A 21,059-nucleotide genomic window follows, 5' to 3' on the forward strand; every position below is an offset into this window, starting at 1 on the left:
CCCATATACCACCACATCTTTCTTGTAAAAAAGTTGAATGTGGATATGGGCAAGATAATAAGCAATAATTAGGAAATTAGAATTGCAGTACCAGACATCGTAAGCGTATTCATTTAAGACTGTATGGTATTGATCTCTATATCTTTAATATTTTGTTCAGTGCCTGGCACTGAATAGATAGATATTGGTTGAATTAATGAATTGACTGAGAACAGTGAACTGTGGCACACTTACTGAGTTCTAAGTGACAGGTTAAGTAAAGGAAAAAGATGTTGCAGATTGGACAGTATCGGGTGGGGAGAACCCAAAGCTAGAAGCAAGAGGAAGTGATGGGAAGAAACAGGTTTTAGAGTTTAGAGTTCTTGAGGAAAACACAAATCGGGGAGAGTGAAAAGGATTGAAAATAAAAAGTCTGAATTACACTGTACTCACTAGCTATAGGAGTGCATCCTGGCTCCGTGGGATAATGTCTGAGTGAAAATAGTACTCCAGTTACCCAGTAATCTAAGAAATGACATGTTCAAAGTTTCCGGATCTGTATGCCTAGGAAGTTACGATTCTAATGTTGTCCTGGCTGATTAGCCATTTTGTGCACACAAATCAAAGTACATTTCTAATGCCACCCTTTATCTTGAAGTTTGGAATCAGCTTCTTTGTGTTAATTTTCAAGTTAAAATTCCAACTCTAACAGCAAAAATTTTATATTATTCCAAATAGACAAGAACAGATTTTCCATGTAAACGTTTAAAACAACTTTGTAAATATTTAGGTGTTCACACATATCAAATAATATGGGAGATACCATGATCACGAAGGTGGTTTTCCCAGGGCGAGGCTTATCCATTGCACTCAAATAATATAGTTGTGGATCATAAAAAGGGTCAACTCACATCAGTGAATGGACCCAGAGCTCTGTCTAATTGGGTTTACTTTCAATATTCACCTGCCTTTGATTCCATGAGTTGCCAAATTAGAAATAGACTTGTCCCTAAGGTACTTCATGGTACCTTGCTCAAATATAAAATGATTTCAAACTTATGACTTTGTTGAAGCTTAACTTTTCAGCAAGTTTCTTCATAATCAGCTTAACCCCTGGGGAGGTCATTCAGTTACAGATCTTCAATAATGCTGGTTTAGTTTGGTGGCTGTAGTCTTTGGATCTCTTCAATGCTAAACAATTACTTTTAACTTTATTTTATAAAAATTATGATCTAATTATTTTTCAAGTAGACTTGGGTTAACAAAATGCAGCAGTGGGGTGTGCCTTTTAGCAGCTGAACAGACCACTTTTTACATTCTTTAGAAATAAGATATGGTTCAGTATTTTAAATCATAGCAACAGTTGATAAGAAAAACAGCAAAAAAGGTAATCATTTCCATATGGAAAGAAAAGGAAGAACCAGTGAAGCTGTGAACTGTCTTTGTTCCAAATAAAAATAAGTCACCACTGGTAGATTTGGCAGAGAGGGCAAGCAAATGTTCCTATTTGTTTTCCATTTTACGTTTGTTAATACATTGCATGTGATGTCTTTAACTGAAATACACCACTCCCCTCAAATTCAGCTGCCAATTTCCAAGTGTGTTTTGTCCTTCTGAGTGAAACCTGAGTGTACCAATTTCATCAAGCACAGTATTTCCTTCGTGATAATTTTCTCAACATAGTGAAATATTGGTGAAAGCTCTTAACGCCTTTTACTGAAAATCATATAACCTTCTTTCACATCAGCTAAATACCTATAAGTAATTTTAAAGCACTAAAATCAGTTTCTGCCTTCGCATTCTAAGGTCTAAGAGAAAACTGACCCAATTTTCTTATGCCCAAAAAGTTGAAGAAAAGCAAACGAAGTAACATTTACTTATTTTCTTTAGTATTTAAACATGATGTACATTTATTAACAAAATCCTGAAATTTATATTTAAGTAGTTGCTTAAAGTGGAAAATCTTACCTGTTACAGAATATTCAAGAGAGGTTCACACTATAGAGTTTAACAACAGCTCCCTCTTGTGGTTCAAAGCATTCATTTCAGAGATGAATACATTTATATACAGAATTGCAATTTCTTAGCTTAAAATTGTGCTGCGAAAGTTTAGCTCATATTTAGTGAATCCTTTTTGGAATAGAGAAGGAAGAGTTAGGAATTTAGGGACAAAACAGAATATTCCCTTTTTGGGATAGTTCCAGAGTTCTAACATCTCAGCAAAGTATTTCCAAAGTTCTTATAGAAGCACCAATTTTTTTCTTACAAATGAGAATACCAAGTAGATGTTTTCATTGAAAACATGCTATTTTCTCCATTTAAAAGGTTTTCCTCCTGTTCTGTGGGCATAGTATACAGAAGGAATCGGCATGTTACTTTGTCGTTTGAAACCTTATAGGGAAAGCAATATGGAAAATATTTTAGTCCAAAAATGATGTAAGGTACTTTTCCCCCTTTGTTCAAAATCGGAGGTTGCAGTAACTGGCAATAACCTGTTCTAACAATGTGAAACTGTCCAAAAAGTCCTCTTCTTCAATTCCAAATTTTGTGTACTGATGAATGTAGGCTCTGGTAAAAGAAACAAAATGTAAAATAAAAAAATCTCAGGCAAATGAATAATTCATAAAAATCATACAATAAATATGCCTTCCCCAGCTCATGAACATTTTAAGATGAGAGAATTTCTTAAGTTTTATACTTGCTTCAAAGATTAGCAAACTTTCAAAGTTTATGCAGGCTGCCTGTCTTTTTAGCACCCAAGAGAATGACAAAAAGCAGCACATAGGAAAAAGAAGCAGGTTCAGATTTGGTTGTCCACCTAGCACATAATCAACACCCTAAAGGAGGTGATGGGGTTTAATATAAACCCTGAAAAGTGCCTGAGAAGTTTTATGTAAAGCTTGAAACTGTAGAAACACATTAATCCAGTACTAGGAATAAGGTGAAGCCTTCCAAGTGTTTTTCAGACAACACTTAATTTGTAGTTATGCCAGGTTTTCTTGATACCTCTAGCCCTGCAAAATGTTCTGAGGCAGGAGACTCGCGTTAAAATGCATAGCAAGGCAGACATGAATTAAGTTGATGTAATAATGGCTACTATCATTTAATGAGTGGAAAGAGAATGTATACCAGAAAAGGGCAGAGTTCACGGTCCTGAGGAGTAGGGGTCTTAGACTGGCCATGTGCAGGATGGGGGGCCATTAGGAATCCTACCTAATCCAAGTAGAGGCATTGTCCAATCATTTGAGGAATTTTGCTTCGACATTAATTAATTGTGGCAGAGGTCAGGAAACCTGATAATACATTTCTTTGTATCAAGTGGAGTTGAACGTGTAGGATTTCTTACTGAGCAAGATTAGGATCTCTTCCATTCTTCTAAGGATCTTGTTTTGGAAAACTATCTTATTGTCCCTGCCTTGTAATGAAATTTCTACTATAATATCATTTCATTTAGAAATTACTCATTTAGTCAACAATCATAATATCAAAAAATTATTAACCATTAACTAGTCAGGTACCGTACTAGGTATTTTTACATGATTATCTCATTTAATCCTCACTACAGATCCTCTCAGTTTGGACGCATTGTACCAATCAGGAAATGAAGCCTGAAGTAACACGACTACAGTTTCACACCTACAAAGTGGGGGCCATGCTTATTCCATGCTATAGACTGAATGTCTATATTCCCCCCAAATTCACATGTTGGAATCCTAACCCCCAAGGTGCTGGTATTATAGATGAGGCCTTTAGGCGGTGATTAGGTCATGAGGGTGGAGCTCTTGTGAATGGGATTCGTGCCCATGTAAAAGAGGACCATGAAAGCTCTTTTGCCTTTTCTGCCATTTGAGGACACAGGGAAAAGACACCACCCATGAACCAGTAAGTGGGTCTTCTCCAGACATCAAAACATCTGGCAAATTAAGTGTTGTCTGAAAAACACTTGCTCAGCACCTTAATCTTAGACTTCCCAATCTCCAGAAATGTGAGAAGTAAATTTCTGTTCTTTATAAGCTACCTACCCAGTCTCTGCTATTTTTGTTATAGCATCCCAAATAGACCAAAGACACTCCAAATTCTGCTTCGTGTTTTAACATTGTATTATCTAAGGTTAGAAAGATTTATAGATTTATCTTTTACTTACTTTGAAGCAAACATATTCCATGCTTTGCCCACAATCATATCAAGTGGTTTTACTAAGAACTGGCTATTGCTGACCAACGCTGCAGACTTTTCATATTTGCTAAAGGCTCGCTGGGTTTTCCACACACTGAAAGCATTGTCAGGCTCTAACCAGGAAGTATAGAGAGCTGGATCTTTAAATCCCCCTAGAGTAAAATAACATAAGCCATTGTTTACAGAATAAATCATTAATTTTGGAAACAAATTAAGAAAGGAATATTTTCTTATCCATTTCACCAAAAATCTCCTTTTATTTTGCTTTTTTAAAACTAGCTTTAAATTGCTTTTGGATAAATGATTCATATTCATCATTAAATAGAAGGAATAATTCACATTTAGAAAATTTTATTACAAAGAAAATTTAAGTCAGCTGAACAGATGAAATGCCACTGTGCAGAAATAATGACCATGAAGTTTGCTGACTCTCTTGTGTAATTTTACATACATGCTCTTCTGTAGTCTGCATTTTTCATTTACCAGTATGTTGTGAACTACTTTTCTATTATAATAATATCACTCATATTTAAAGGCTCCTTACACGAATATGCCATAATTTATTTAACACATTTCCTACTGTTTGGACATTTAGGTTATTTCCACATATTTGTTAGTGTGAAAGATATTGCAATGACTGTCAGTGTAAGAACACTTCTATGCACCTGTGTCGTTTGCTGTGGGTAAGTTTTTAGAAGTTAGATTATATATCCTTTTATTCTCTTATTTTAAAATCTACAATGAAGACTATGAAGAAAGTACACCATCTAATTGACTTAAAGTGACCTCTTTTTAATTGTTACTAGTTTTCTTTTATCTAAGGGGTATTACCAGAACTAGATTGTTTGGTTTTCTTTATAGCCAATTTGATACTGCTGAAATCACCAAATAAGGATAATAAAAACCTAGAGACTTGTCAAGAGTATTGCTCTTTCAACTTTGTGAAAATGTTGTAACAAAATACTTGGCAAAGATAACATTAGTTGTCTCACAATACCTGTTCTCTAGTAAACAAATTCCAAAATTTTAACTGTGCTCATGGTCACCATTGCAGCTAAGTGTAGCACATAATGATTCAGTTCCAGTCAAAGGGATATAAATACAAGTGTGGTGTGTGACCCTAGGAGAAGGAGGTATGCCTTCTTTGCTTATTCTTGTGTGATTTGATGGCTGAAACTCAAACACATGTCTTAGACTAAAAGGAGGAAGCCACAAGGTAAGGACAACAGAGCAACCATATTCAGGAAGAAAGAATTAAACTTGTGTCTTGTTTAAACCACTTCTATTTTGGTGTTCAGTCACATACTAACTGATAAAATGGTTACATTTTGCTACTAAAACACAGTTATTATTTCCCTTTCTCTAAAAATAAATTCGGGGACTTTTTTCTCCTTTTTTATCACGTGTACCATGGATATGTGCCAAATGTACATCTTAATTTTCACCTTAACTTCTGCTCACCCAGATCCGCAGTGTGCACACTTTTCCCACGAAGGATAACTAAGTTAGCAATGGAAGTGTTAAAATGGAGCTCCTTACTGAGAGTAGGAAGTCCTGATACAGGAGGCCGTACATGCCAATTGATACCTACCAAAAGAAAAAAAGCAAGAGACTTTATCAATGGCTTTGAACAAGAGAAACGTGTATAATGGTATGTGCATTTTATATGTATTTTTATTTGATAACTAAAAGTTTGTTGTTGTTTTTTTGTCCGATGAAAGTTTAAAAAAATCCTTATCTGGTAGACCTAAAGTGATCCAAACTACTCAGTCCTGAGAAAGGCATGAAATATTCTTCATTGACTATTAAAGGATAGGGGTAGGTGCATGGAATTCAACTCAGCAATAAAAAGAAAGTAACTCCTGATACACATAACAACATGGATAAATCTCAAAAGCATTATGCTGAGTGAAACAAGCCTGACTCAAAAGATTACATATTGTATGATTCCATTTATAGAACTGGAAAAGGCAAAACCATAGGAATAAAATTCAGATCAGTAGTTGCTAGGGACTAGGGGTAGAGGGAAGAGACTGCCTACTAAGGGTATGAAGGAACTTTCTGAGATGATGGAAATACTCTATCTCAATTGTGGTAGTGGTTACACACTGTATGTTTGTCAGAACTGACAGGACTATACGCCTAAAATGGGTGAACTTTATATACCATTATGAACAAACTAACAAAAAACATACAAAAATGTTAAGGAATGTAGAAACATAAAACCAAAATAGGATTGCAAATTGACTAGTCATGTAGAAATATCAAGAAAATATTCTTAAATTATACATAGGATAGGGATAAAATTCAGTGTGCAGTAACAGATGGATTTTCAGCAAAAATGGAAATACAACAAATCAAAAATTTTGGTATGCTGAACTCAATAAGACAAGGCTAATTTAAAAATTGGAGAGGTATTTGAATAAAAATTTCACCAATGAAGATTAACAGATGACTAATAAGCACATGAAAAAATTCTCAACAATACTGTCATTAGGAAAATACAAATTGAAACCACAAGGAGACACTACTGTACATCTATTAGAATGGCTACACTCAAAAAGACTCACAATATCAGATGCTGGCAAGGATGTGGAAAAACCGAAACCCTCTTAAACTGCTTGTGGGAATGTAAAATGGTGCAGCCACTATGGAAAAGAGTTTAGCAGTTATTTAAAAGGTTAAACATAGACTTATCCTTCAACCTAGCAATGAGTCTCCTAGGTATATATGCAAGAGACGGAAAACATATGTCCACACAAAGACTTATATGTGAATGTTCTTAATGGCATTATTCATAATAGTCACAAAGTGAAAACAATCTTAATGTCCATCAACTGTTGGACATATAAACAAAGTGTGGCATATCCATTCGATGGAATACTATTCAACAGTACAAAGGACTGAACTAGTGACATATGCTACAACATGGATAAACCTTAAAAATGCTATGCTAAATGAAAGAAGTCAGACACAAAAGACTATATAGTATATAATTCCACTTATATGAAATGTCCAAAATAGGCAAATCTAAAGAGACAAAAAGCACATCAGTGGTTGGTTGGGGCTAGGAATAAAAAAGGAAATTGAATGCAAATGGATATAGGAACTTTTTTGGAGTGGCAGAAATGTTCTAAAACTGGATTGTGATAATAGTTGCACAACTATAAATTTACTAAAAAAATCCTTGAACTGTACTCATAATAGGTGAAGTATATGATATATAAATTATACTTCAATAAAACCATTAAAAATGACATGCAAAAAAACATATCACATGCTGTCAAAGCTCTATTTGTTAGATAATTCTTCACTCTATATTACTAAAAAATAAAGGTAATCAACTCTAAAAGTTTCAAAAAGAAAAAAAAAAGAAGCCAATCCAAAGTTGGGCCCTTGAAAAACTGATGTTCAAAAAATAAAAAAGAAAAATTAAGTAAATAAAATTTAAAATGGGAGAGGAAATAACAAAGAAGGCATTATCAAAAATAAAAAGAGTAGGAGGGAGGGGGGAGGAGTGAGGTGGATGGGGTAGAAGGGGTCAAATATGTGGTAACATTAAAGAACTAAAAATAAATTAATTAAAAATAAATCCCAGATGGGTAAAAATTTAAATATTAAATATAAAACGATAAAAAATACGGAGAAACAATAGAGAATATTTTTATATCTTTGGAGTAGGCAAGGCTCAGAATCTATAAAGGAAGATTTATAGCTTTGCTTGCATAAAAATGTAAAACTTCCATATGGTGAAAAACATCATACAAAAGACAAAAATGATGGACAGAAATGTTTGTAATTCATGTAACAAAAATGGGGTATAAATCCATAATATTACATTTCCTTCCAAGATACCATTGATTATAAGAAAAAATATTATCAATTAAATTATTCACTTATATTATTAAATTTTATACTTATTTAAAGAGTTCTTTTAGAGTAAATTAGATTTAGATTTTAAATATATATACTTATATATAACTATATATAACTAAATCAATTAGTTAAGGTTTTCCTAAAATGCCTTCACATTCAATGACTATTACTTTTTGACACAGCATTAATCATGCCTGTATTCTCACACATTATCCTCTGTGCCTCCAGAACATCAGCAATTCAGCATTCTTCAAGGGAATCCATGAAAACACTGTTATTAGCTCTTAAATTGGCTTTGCAATCATGTAGAGCCCATTCACCTTTGACTCCTGCTTAAGAAATGTTGCTAAACTTGTCTGTTTATCATGATGACTGCCTCATCTCTACCCTAGCAGAAAACGAAAGGTTTATTTTCTTGAGAAGATATGACTGAGGGTCTCTGGTCTGGAGAACACCAGGCAGAGGTAAGGGTAGGGTACACACTGAAACCAGAGAGATCAAGTGAAAACCAGGAAAAACATGACCACTGGGGCTTTGTCTAAACCCTCTGAGCAGAATATCCACCAGGCAGAGGGAAGGGTAGGGTACACACTGAAACCAGAGAGATCGAGTGAAAACCAGGAAAAACATGATCACTGGGGCTTTGTCTAAACCCTCCAAGCAGAATATCCAACATTGGAGACAGGCAAAGAGAATACCCAGGATGACAAATGTACATTGGCTATAGAGAGTGAGAAATCCACACTGAAGCAAGTCAGAAGACTCTAGGAGAGATTTCTTAAAGAAGATGAAACTGATAGAATACTTCAATATATCGAGAAAAAATTTAGACAAGTAGAAAAATAATTAGGGTTGAATAATTGACAGTACGTAGAAAAACTAAGCAAACAAGAAAACAAGGCAACTATTAACTCCGAAGAAAATTTAAAAAATTATACCGGAAAAGAAAAGTAATCACAGGATACTACAGGGCTCAGCTGTGACTAGCATTTATTTGGTCTTGATCGTGTAAAGCTGGATATTGCTTTAACCCAGTGATGACACTACTATATTAGACTGATGACAAGACAGAAGGGTGTCTTGTCTGTAGGCCTTAGGGGCCAGTGTTGGGGGAAAAAGATCTAAATCCTAACTCTACAGTGGGAAGTAAATAGGTAATACCTAAATAACTGAAAAAGCAATGAACAGTAACGAATAGTTGAAAACAGTCAAAGAACCAGCAAAAGAATTTTGAAAAATGGTTGCCTCTGGAAAGGAGAAAATAGAGGAAGGTTATGGACTAATAGTTTTAACAACCAGCTTTGTAGAACTGACTTTTTAATCTATGTGCATATAATAAATTAGAGTACATATATAGTAAGTAGAAAACTGTAGCTATTAAAGTGAATAAGGCATGTCTAAATGTGCTGAATTGGAGGCCACAAAATATTATGTTGAAAAAAAGTTATGAAAAAAAATACATACAATGTGATGCCAGTTTCATTTTTAAAATGTCTTTTTATAGAGAGCTTTAGAACTGACTCTATTCTTACATGCATGAATTAATCCAAACTAGAAAAACAAATCTACTAATAAAATTTAAAAAAATATTTTAAATAAAACATAAAAATAAATAAACAAGTATATTATAATTGTTTGATTCAGAGGGGCAAGCGAAAAGCCCTGAAAAATTATTCCCAGGCCTTACATTTTAATCAAGAAACTGCCAGCACATGCCCTGATGAATTGTTAGGGACCAACGACTCCTGCATGCTTTTCATTTACCCATTTTTTTAAAAGGAGTGTCTACCAGTTACCCTATGCCTGTTCTACCAGGATCTGTTGGGGCCAGCTGGGAGGAACTGTACTCAAAGAGCTGTACTCAAGAACTCTCACCTGAGAAGTATAAATCCACACCCAGACTTGCTTCTAGATGACAGGATCCTGCACTTTAGGCTAATGTGCTAATGGGACATAGCTTTTGGGGTCCTTGGGAGGAGTTAAATATATTCTGCATATGGGAGGACATGACTCATCAGGCAACAGAGGACAGAGAATGGTAGCTGGCCTCCAAGATGAACCTCAATGATCCTTGCCTCCTGGTATTCAGGCCCTTGTGTGGTCTCCTCCCACATGGGATAGGGCTAACCTTAAAAATAAAAAGGATGGTGCAGAAATGATGGTGTGTGACCTCCATAGCTAGGTCATCAAAGGCAATGTAATTTCTGCCTGGTTCTCTCTTAGATCACTCATTCTTCCTGTTGCTAGGACCTAGGGAAACAAGTCAGTCGCTGATGGCAATATGAATGCGGTCAATCTTCATATAGAGGAGTCTGAAAACATCTGATGAGATTTAAAACTACATTCTTCAACCTGATGAGTGATGTGTGTGTGTGTGTATATTCATTCATATTTATTCACATGCATATATACAAACATTTATATGTTCAAAGCTCCATTTAGAACTGTGAAAAAATATTAATATCTTAAAGTTCTGCATGGGAGCCCAGGGCAGCACGCCTCACACTACCCTGAGGAATACTGTGATCCTTGAGATGTTAACAGGTATTGCCAGGAAAAAAGAGACATACTGTAACCAAAAATTTCAGGAAGCATTTAAGATATGAACTATCTCCAAACCTCAGGCACTACAATCTAAAATTGTAAAAATAAGATATTACAAATAAATGTAGAGGAAATCCACTTCCACAGTATTGAAACCTAAGTTAGTGTAATTTGTGGTAAAATACATGCTGCAAAAATAATATGAAGTAGTCATTTCCAGTTAAACATGACAGACTGAATATATCAGTTTACTGCCACTCTCTCCTCAAAGCTCACTAACAAGATAATACAGAGATTGTAAAAAAGACATAAGCAAGAAAAAAGGGAATGGGAGAGGAGAGGAGATAATGGCAACAAAATTTTAGAAGCTGGAAAGCAAATGAACCAGTGGTTAGCAACTTAGCAACCAGGGAAAGCTGAAACTTCTGTCCACAGTGGAGGACCTGGAAGCAGGCCAGGCACTTCTAAAAAAATGAAGAAACAAGAGGATTAGCTAAAAACCTGAGAAGCAGTGAGAGCCACAGACCCTTCCCATTCCCTGCAGCAGGAGGAGCGCACCCCTCCATTCTGAAAGGTTTGTGCTCAGGAAAGGCTAAACTCGGCAACACTATGTGCTGGGCCACTGTTCCAGGCTCTGAAGAGATAGCATTAAACAAAATAGATAAAAACCCCTGTCTTTGTAAAGCTTACATTTTACCGAGATAAAACTTCCACACTAAGGAATCCCAGAATGCTAGAAACAAAGAGAAAAACCCTAAAAGATTCACGAGAGAACAAAACAGGATTAGGAATCAGACTGACACAGGACTTCTCAACAGTAACACTGGAAGCTGGAAGATAATAGAGCAATGCTTTCAAAATGCTAAGTAAAAATAATTCCCAACTTCAAATTCTGTACCTGGCCAAACTATCAATGTGCTGTAAGGGCAGAATAATTACATTTGCAGCCTTAAAATTTTTACCTTCCTTGTACTCTTAGGAAGCTCATGGAGGATATGGTATAGAAATATCGGGGAATAAACCAGGAGAGAGAAAGATATCAAACCTAGGAAACGAGATAGAATACAGAATTAGGCAGAAATGCCAGTGCTGGTTGCTTATCAAGCCAGGAGAGCAACCAGTGCAGACTGAACAGGAGGATGAAGGTCTCCTAAAGGGACATCGCCAAGCAGATAATGAAAGTATTAGATTACTTGATGGGCTTGAACATGTTAAGGGATTCATTTTTATGGAAAAGTTTAGGGATAGATTATTGACAGGTACATAGAATATTGACCAAATAAATATAATTTAACTCTAGGAGGAAAAAATAAACTGTACCTGAAATAAAATATAATCTGTGTATATAGTACCTGGCTCAACTGTGAATAATATTTATATATCTTAAGTAATTCAAACACCGAAAAGCGATCTAACCCCAAAGTGTGTGTGTGTGTGTAGAGGAGGTATAAGAAGATTCAACCCTCAGTTTTCACATTTAGAAGGCAACCGATAATTTCTAAACCTGGAAAATAAAACAAATAATAGCATAAGTAAGATATTTAGAAATATAGAGGCGAATACCAGAAGAAACAGCTAAAAACGTTGAAAGCGGGGCATCGGTTGGGCAGTGGAGAAGTGTAGGACAGACTGCTGTTTTCCTCATTACAAATTCATGCAGGACTTTTCTAAAAAATAGAGATATAATACACATACAACGAAATGTATGTAAACATAAAATCTATAAATATTTTATGTTTATAAATAAATACAAATCTGTAAAAATTAAAACAGATTTAAGCATGTACTTAGATGAATTCTGACTTGATTTTTTAAAACTATGTTCATCTATTACTTTGATAAAAATAAAATAAAAACAAATGTCACACTCATCAAATTTTTTTGGGAAATGACATTGTGAAAATGTGACTGAGAAGGCCTGTGATATACTGGTTAGTTTTTGCACGAACCTCCCTGGGCAGAAGAAGGGACCATTATTTCAACTGGCCCAAGCCAGTTTATACTGAGAACTCTAGTTAAGGCATTTTTCCCAGCTTGTGGGCTACGTATTTTTAAAATACCCTTTACCTTCTTCCATTTTCGCATTTGAAATGAGCATCTGTCTCAAATGCTTGAGGAGGCCAGCCCAAGTAAATGTGCTGTACGCCAGTGAGTTCTCAGACATTTGAGGAATGTTACGAACACCCAGCATCTTGAATTCAGGATGGGGAACTAAATTCTCCATTAAGTCTCCTGTAAAGAAAAAAAAAAACCTGAACTAAATATTTTAATTCCACACTGTTTCTGTTGGCCTGTACACAACCATGATATGATGGTCTTTGGGTGTTTTCTCCTCTAAGTCTAGAATTGCTTAAATTTTAAAATGTAAATAAAATTTCAGAGACAATGTCTATTACAGACTACGTATTTGCTTAATTTTTGGCACCTATTTTAGCATGAGTGAGAATCCACACTTTGCCAAAAAGGAAACAAGAATTTACAAGCCAAGTAACCAGAACTATGAATATTTAGCTAAACCCCAGGAAAACAAAGTAAGCATGAGAGTTAATATGTTTTTGTTGTCATTCTGTGTTCACTAAATATTCCTTTAGAAAATTTCCTAGATCTCACATTTATTTTATCTAGTTAAATGATAATCAGAACCTATTTACATCAAACTGTACTAGAGAAGAAGACAGGATTAGTAATTCTTGAAGGCAGGAATATGTCTGCCTTTAGAAATCTGTATTTGTAATGAAACAAAATTAAGGAGAAAGGCTAATTTATTTTGCATTCAGAGCTGTTTTACATATTTAAAGAAAATACATAGAGAGGAAAAAACATATTACCATAACACGAAAGATAAATTTAACGATAACATTGAGTGCAAACTCATATACTATGACCTAATGAAAAGAACCAATTTTGATATAACATCTATGAATTACTGTGCAAATGATCTTACAGCTAGTGGAGTTTCCTCTAAGCATAAGAATCCTTTTCTGTAAAATACCTAGAGCTGATTTTATTGCATAACACTAACAAACAAACAAAAGTCAGCAAATGGTGTTTAAAGCCATGGAACTAGGTCAGTCATCTGAGAAGAGGGCCCAAAACTAACATTTTGAGTTTGGGAAAAGGAGGAGGAGCTGAAAAAGGAGGAAAAGAGGGGAACAAAAAAAGTAGTCTTGGAGATAGGAGGAAAATCTGGAGAGGGGGTGTCACCAAAGACAAAGAGGAAACTTGGAAGACAAGAGGTAAGCCATGTCACATTCTACTGAGAGGTTGATGGAAATGAGGGCAGTAAAGTATCCACTGAATTTGGCAATGTGGACATGCCTGTGACTTTAAAAAGCAATTTCAGAAACGTGATGGGGAAAAACTAGATCAGTATGGGCTGAGGAGCAAATAGATGGTGAGGAAATGAGGACAGCTAGGATAGACAGCCCTTTGAGGATGGTTATTCTAAATAATAGACAAACAGTACAATCAATAGAGGTGATGTCAAGACAGCATTTTTCCAGCGTGAGAGATGCCAAAAAGTAGTTAGTTGTAAGGGGAGTAAGCCATGAAAGAGGCATAAATTAATGATGTGGGAGGATGAGAGATGAGTGAGGAATTAAGTCCCTGAGAAGGGATAAGTTATGGGTCCCAGAACCCACGTGAGAAGTTGGCTTTTAATAGGAGCAGGACTTCTCCCACTGTGAAACAAGGTGAAATGCAAATGTGGGCCTAGTGCAGTAAAATTTTTAGAGATGGTGGTAGGAGTCAAGGGAGCTCCCATCTAATTAACCACCTCTATTTTCTTAGTACAGTTCAGTGAGATAAAGCCATCACAACCTCTCCAGGGAATGACTGCACCAGTCTCCAGATGCAACCTCCAAACAGCTCTCCACAGGCAGTGCGGTGGACCTTTTCAAGAGTAAGAGTGATTATGTCACGAACCTGCTTAAAATCTTTCAATGGCTTTCCCCTATGCTTAGGCTGATGAGGAAGGCCTTTAAATGGCTTACAAGGATCTGCAAGTTCTGCCCATGCTCACCACTCTAGCCTCAGATTCCAATCATCTCCTACATCACTCTCTGTGCTCCAATGATAATGGATTGCTCTCTGGTTTTGATATGGTACGCTTACTTTAGCCACATGGCCTTTGCACATGCTATTCCCTCTGCACACCTTATTCCCTTCTCCTTCCCTTTGCTTAGTCAACTCCAAATCCTCATCCAACTCCTGGCTTGAGTCTTATTCCCTGCCCCTGCTACGTCTGGTTCTTTCAAGACACATTCTCTTGGAACTGTTCTCTTTTCCCTCAGAGCATTTAACTCAGTTTTTAGTTATATATTCTTAGTGTAATTATTTGTTTAATGTCTCTCCTTCACAGTAAACACGACATCTGCATTGGCTTCCCAATGGATGCCAACATTTAGCATAGTGCCTGGCTCCTGGCAGGCAGTCAATAAATATTAGTTGAATGAACAGATGTATGATACGGTAAGTATGGTAAAATGTACAGAAATGAACAAGACGCAGATCTGCAAATTAGTGGGGAGTACAAAACATGCACAGGACAGAATCCCTCTCTAAAGAAACACATGGTGCTAGTTACAGTGGCACTATCTGGGAAGGAGTGGGAGAGAGACTAGAACAAGGCTGGTTTGCCTCGTATTTGTACACAATATTAGTTGAGAGATATTGTTACCCTGAACCAATGTCAGAGAGATAGGGAAGAAGGGGAAGAATACTGACAGATGGCGCCTACAAGTCTGAGCCTACTGATGAGATATGAGGACAGTAGGAGAAATCAGGTGACAGGAATTGAGGAAGACGGGGTAGGGGGAAGAAGACAGGAAAAAAAGGGTAGATCCATTCAGAACATGCTAAATTTGAAGAAGCAGAAGGCAACTAAGGAAACTGGGACTGGTACTATTTGGAAAAGAGATTAGGACTAGGGGGCATAAATTATGGAGTTGTTTACATCTAGATGATTTGAATTGATAAGGCACCACTTGCTGAATAAGCTGAAAAAAGAATAGTGGGTTTCTTTATGGAGTGATGAAAGTGATAGTTGAATAACTTTGTGAATATGCTGAAAAAGAAAACCCTTAAATGGGTGAATTGTATGGTATGTGAATTATATCTCAAAGTTTTTATAAAAAAAAAAGAAAGAATCTTGAAGAATGGAGTCAATGTGTATCTACCACTCTTTTGAGAAACTTAGTAACTTCTCAAAACTTTTCAATAAGACAGTTCAGAGAGCTAAGCAGCTCTTTAGGAAGGTTGCTGAGATGAGGGGGACCCAAGTGTATCTTCAGGCAGAGGGGAGGAGTCCATGAAAGATAACTTTGAGGCTTTCAGAACATAAGACTTTACTACAAATAACATACAGGAGGACAAATACCTAAAGGATTTCTTCTGTAGTGAAATGAGCCTTCCACACTATAAGTCGGCTGGAACACACTTCCCAGCTGATGGGCGAGGACTTGATTTATATCGCTAAAGGAGATCTGCTTGATATTCATCAGTTTCGCACAGATCTTATGAACAGCATCATTCTCATGAACAAGGAGGGCGTCTGAAGATCGGTACAAGTGAGAAAGAGTCAAAATGGAGTTGTAGTTCTGAACAATAACCTGGAGAGAAAAAGGTCAGAAATAAGAAAGGCAGGAGAGAATAGCGGTTAACAGGGTAGATTTTTTAAAGGGCATCCTGCCTGAGATCAAATCTTGCTCTGTTACCTTTTAGCTATATGATCTTGGAAAAGTTATTTAATCTCTCTATGTCTCAGTTTCCTCATTTGTAAAGTGGGAATAACAATTATACCAGCCTCCTAGAGTTGTAAAAGTTAATGATAGAATGCAAATAAAGAACTTAGAACAGTGCCCTGTATATAGTAAGGTTTCAATAAATGGTAACCACTACTATTATACTTTATTCCTAAATTATTTCCTATAGTGACTTATCGCATCTTTTTTTTTTTTTATTTCTCCCACTAGGTTGGTCAACAGGAAGTTGGCCTAGGTAGTAATTTCCTCTTAATAGAAAGAAACGAAAAGTCTTTGAAGGTTGGCAATGGCATGCTGAACCCCAACATGAGGTCAAAGTCCCTGCTTCACATACTGTCGCCAGAGCCAGAGAGACTAATCCAAAAATGGGTTCTTAAGAAGAAATGCACAATTGCCTTCTTTGGAATTTTTAAAAACAAGGACATTTCATTTGTTTGAAAAAGTTTAAGCAAAGTTAAATGAATTGTTTATGCAATTACCAGACGGTATAATCATTCCTGACGTAGTAGTTTAACATTTCCAAAGAAAGGGTCAGATCAATCTTTTACCTACATTGATTTTAACTGCAAAGAATACGAAATATAAAAATTTCAATTAATGTGTTCGTACCTCACCAGTTCCATAAGGCCATATAATCTGATTCATTTTCAAAGAGTTGGAGTACTGATCTTGTAAATTCTGTGTAACGAAGGCTCCTAACCCTGATCCTGTGCCCCCAGCCATACTCATTATGATGAAAAAACCACTTAATGAGTCACATTTTTCCACTTCTTTCTGAATTAGGTTCATTATAGATTCTTCATGCCTGGGTCCATGAACAGAGTAACTATGAAATGCAAAAAGAACAGATACAATCACCTTTAAATTTAACCAGAGAGATGTAAAGTAGAAAGATATAGGATAGAGAAGGCTTTTTAAACCTATGAAAGTGAACTCTCATGAAAAGCACATAATTTAAAATATACAAGTTAAAAATATCTAACAGGTAAATAGGACTGCTAAGAGAGTGAATTTACTGGGTACAGAAATTCCTTTTTATAGGCCATTCATTTAGCTATAGACTTCAATTACCAGGTAGTCCTGTTAGTTTATGATACAACATAATCAATTCTCATAACAATACTCCTAAAGCAGTGGTTCTTGAACTTTGCTGCACATTACAATCACCTAGAGAAGCTCTGAAGAATCCCAACATTTGGGCTCATCTCAAACCAATTAACTCAAAATTTCTTGAATTGAGCCCTAAGGACTCAAATTTTCCAAAGAACACCAGGAAATACTACTGCCTTGTTGTATTCCTTATTAGCTGGAATATCTGCCAGATAAAGATATTATATTGATAATAAGTTAGCTGGCAGAACAACAGTGAAGAAGTGAAAAATTCTGCTGCAAGAGATCTTTGGTTTCATTACCTGTACCTGAAGCACAGACATACATGAGATGGAATGAGAGTTTCTTTTGGGTGAAGTCACACCCTAAATTTTAAAACAGCAATTTTAAGACTATGTGCTCAGTATACCAACTGTGTAGTTGTAACTACACTGTATTAATTGACTATGTATGAAACTACATTGACTATGACTATGAAACTCGTGATGAATTAGTCTTACCCGTATGCCCAGTTATTTCCAGAACCTTTTTTTTGACAGAAGCATGAATGTTGGCCATATTTCCATCGGCCAGACTGGGCAGCCTTTGATAGTGTTTGATTGATAACTTTAGGTTCCATGTCAACAAGTACAGCTCGGGCAATTGGAACTGGAGAGGGGGAAAAAAAAATCAAAAGAAAAATATTTCATATTTCTTATTTGGGTTAACACAAAGCATAAACTTCTAAGTCCAAAACAAAAAACAAAACAAAAAAAAAACAAAGGTTGAGGATAGAAAGGTCCATCATACTGCTTAGAAACTGAGGTGGGCAGCTGCAGGTATATATAGATGTTTCATAATGCCTAGCATTCTGCTAAACAAGATGAATCAGTGTGGGCTAAAATGATCACAGGGTCAGGTCTACAAACATCTGCTCAATGCTTACAATGTGCCATGTACTGTGCTGGGAACATAGAGATGAAGACCACATCAATCTAGCCCTAGAAGGATAGTGGGAGAAATGAAACACATCAACACTTAGTCACTGTATCATGTGATATGACCCATAACTAATCCACACCAACGGAGTAGCATATTCAGAGGTACAAAATACCCTGACAGAACAAGCAGTTTAGGATTGTTGAAGCACAAGATGGAGAACAAGGAGGTAGAAAAAGTGATGAATGGGAATGAAAAACAGGCAGGGCTCAGATCTTGGAAGTTCTTGTATGCAATCAAAACTTGAAATTTATCTTTTAGGTAATGTGAAACCATTGAAAATGTTCAAGCAGGGGAAGAACAGTCAGACATCTTTTTTGATATAGCAGTGTGAAAGATAGATGTGACAGATACAAGAGTCTAGACAGGGAAACTCAGGAGGAGTGTTTTGAAACAGTCCAGGTGAGAGAAGACTACAGCCAGAACTAAGGCAATGACAGTGAAGATAGAATGGAGAGAAGAATTTCAAGAGATATGTAGCTGATAAATTAAGCGTATCTTAATGTCTGATGGTATGTGGGCAGTGAGAGCCCAAGACGCTCTTTAAAGGAAAGATAATGAATGCTCTTGGGTATGGAGATGTTGAGTTTGAGGTACACATGGGAGATACAGGTGGAGATGTCCACTAAATCAGTCTGCAGCTTGGAAGAGAGGCTAGGCTAGAGATTTGAAAGTCATGGTGTAAAAGATGTAGCAAATTATGAGAGTAATTAAAATTGCCCAGAGAGAACTATACAAGTGAGGACAGAGTAGAGCCTGAGATGCAACCACCGGAGAAGAAAAGTTCAGACACTAAGGAAAAGGAGTTTCAGGGAGGGCGTTTTATAGTTAATGTTATCAAACCCCACAAAAAAGTTAAGTGAATTAAGAAAAGAAAAATAGTCATTGGATCTGGTAATTAGGAAATCATTGAGAACGTTTCCTAGAGCAGCTTTAGTGGTTTAGGGCAGAAGCAGGATTACAGTTGGTTAAAGAGGGTTCTCCTTTGGGAACCTTAGATGAGAAGGCAAAGAGGTAAGAAAGAAGGAAAAAGCTATAGTCAAAAGATAAGTTTTGTTTGTTGTTAGATTGGCAAGATCTGAGCATGCTCTTGTGCTGAGAGGAAGATGCCACCATAGAGGCAAAGGTTGTTAACATAGAAACAAAGGGTCAAGAACAAAAGTCATTCCTTACTAAAATGAGAAGGGACTGGGTTCAGACATCATGTGGATGGCCTGGCCTTGAAGTGGTTGGTTATATCACAGTGAAGGAGAGGGCCGTGGACCACACGTACCTCCATTTTCTTCCTCACTGAAGAATCTTTCTTTGCAAGATGCCTGATAGGCCTCATTCTCTCTTTTAGAGCAGAGTCCCTGGTGATAGTGTGCATCACTAAATAAAGCATCGAACACTTCAAAACCAATCTGATTGCCACACTGACCAAGTTGCAGTGTTACTATTGACATGCTGAGACACACTCTAGGCCTATTTCCTCAAAAAATTGAGCAACCTGTAATAAAAAAATATAGACTTTGAGAACCACTACATTACTACTAAAGAATAAAATGCAATATGTGTTTATATCAATAAAAATACATAATTTTAAAATATCATATATGTATATGGTGTTATAGATGAAATAGTTATGTTGTCTAAGGAGCCAATCATTCAAGCAAGTTGTTCTCTTTCTCTATATGGTTTTTGGATTTGGGATTTAATATACCCAAATCCACTTATACAAAGCTCAATAGTTTCCAGAATCTGATTTGTATTCACTATTTTCCTATATACACATTTAAAACAAAATAAAGCAAAATGAATGAAGGAATTAACAGTATATACTTCTCACCACAGGGACACATAGAATGCAGAAGTTAGCTCAGCAATTGTACATTTAGTTAATGTTAATTTTCTATTTTCCAAATAATGGCTTTCTCCACCAAATCACCTTTCTGCCCTGGTAACTACAGTTAACACTTTTAAGAAAGACTTTGTATGTATTTAGTTTAGGTAGGACAGCAAGGAAAAGCCTGGAAAAACTAGACCAGATGAAATATTAGAGCAAGTCTTCATTATTTTTTAACAATGAAAAGAGACAATTTTTGGTAAATATCTCACACCACGTCTATGCAGTAGTGGAAAGAGCAGTGGCTTGTGAACCATACTCTGTACTTGAAATTGTCAACCCAACAAACTGGGTATCACTATTCTCATTTTATTGATAAGGAAACTGAGGCTCTGAAGGCTATGTGACTTTCGCAAGGCCACTGAACTAGTAACTATCATAGCCAAGACTCTCCCTTTCCCCACCAACCCTAGGAGTTCCCCATTAACTCACTGACAACCCCAAGACCAGCCGTTTCTGTCCCGTTCAAACGTCAGAGAGCGATTATGCGCATGCTCACTTTCAACTCCCCAAAAGCTAGGGAGAACGAATGCGCATGTTCCACAAATGAAGAGTTATGTTGTGTTTTTTTTCCTATTCAGAAAGGTTAATTACGCATGTTCAATTTCAATTTATCAACCTCAGATACGGTACGCATGCTCACTGTCCATCAAAAGCTTTAGCTGACAATGCGCATGGTCTAGCTTCCAGGAGAGGCTTCGGCTGGGGTTCTGCGCATGTTTCCGCCAGCACCTGGCTCTCGGCGATAG

At 36.3% G+C, this 21,059-nt stretch overlaps 1 protein-coding gene across 5 annotated transcripts; it reads right to left on the bottom strand.

Annotated features, from left to right (window-relative positions):
* Nucleotides 1-215: 215 nt before the first annotated feature.
* TUBD1 (tubulin delta 1) lies at nucleotides 216-20,949 on the bottom strand. 5 transcript variants are annotated; one of them, XM_039885809.1, is made up of 9 exons: nucleotides 20,743-20,895; nucleotides 19,699-19,914; nucleotides 17,948-18,095; nucleotides 16,947-17,163; nucleotides 15,953-16,184; nucleotides 12,643-12,807; nucleotides 5,695-5,742; nucleotides 4,124-4,307; nucleotides 216-2,547 (listed from the first exon to the last, which is right to left on the bottom strand). In XM_039885809.1, the coding sequence occupies exons 2-9, from the start codon at nucleotides 19,868-19,870 to the stop codon at nucleotides 2,439-2,441; spliced, it is 1,275 nt and encodes a 424-aa protein (XP_039741743.1). In that variant the 5' UTR covers nucleotides 19,871-19,914; nucleotides 20,743-20,895; the 3' UTR covers nucleotides 216-2,438. The 5 variants fall into 5 exon arrangements, with proteins under 5 accessions (XP_039741743.1, XP_039741738.1, XP_039741741.1 ...); XM_039885804.1 differs by having other exon boundaries at nucleotides 5,617-5,742; XM_039885807.1 differs by lacking the exon at nucleotides 20,743-20,895 and adding an exon at nucleotides 20,930-20,949 and having other exon boundaries at nucleotides 2,361-2,547; nucleotides 5,617-5,742.
* Nucleotides 20,950-21,059: the final 110 nt, after the last annotated feature.

This window comes from Pteropus medius, unplaced genomic scaffold (genome assembly GCF_902729225.1).
Source record: "Pteropus medius unplaced genomic scaffold, Ma_sr-lr_union100, whole genome shotgun sequence".
NCBI lineage: Eukaryota > Metazoa > Chordata > Mammalia > Chiroptera > Pteropodidae > Pteropus > Pteropus medius.

Bases quoted from the DNA above. Each gene is read 5' to 3' on its own strand.
- TUBD1 (XM_039885804.1), bottom strand. From the start codon at position 19,870: ATGTCAATAGTAACACTGCAACTTGGTCAGTGTGGCAATCAGATTGGT. The intron at 17,164-17,947 runs GTAAGACTAATT...TGCATTTCATAG, and splicing joins GGAAATAACTGGGCATACGG to TTACTCTGTTCATGGACCCA. The intron at 2,548-4,123 runs GTAAGTAAAAGA...TTCTTTTACCAG, and splicing joins TGGAATATGTTTGCTTCAAA to AGCCTACATTCATCAGTACA.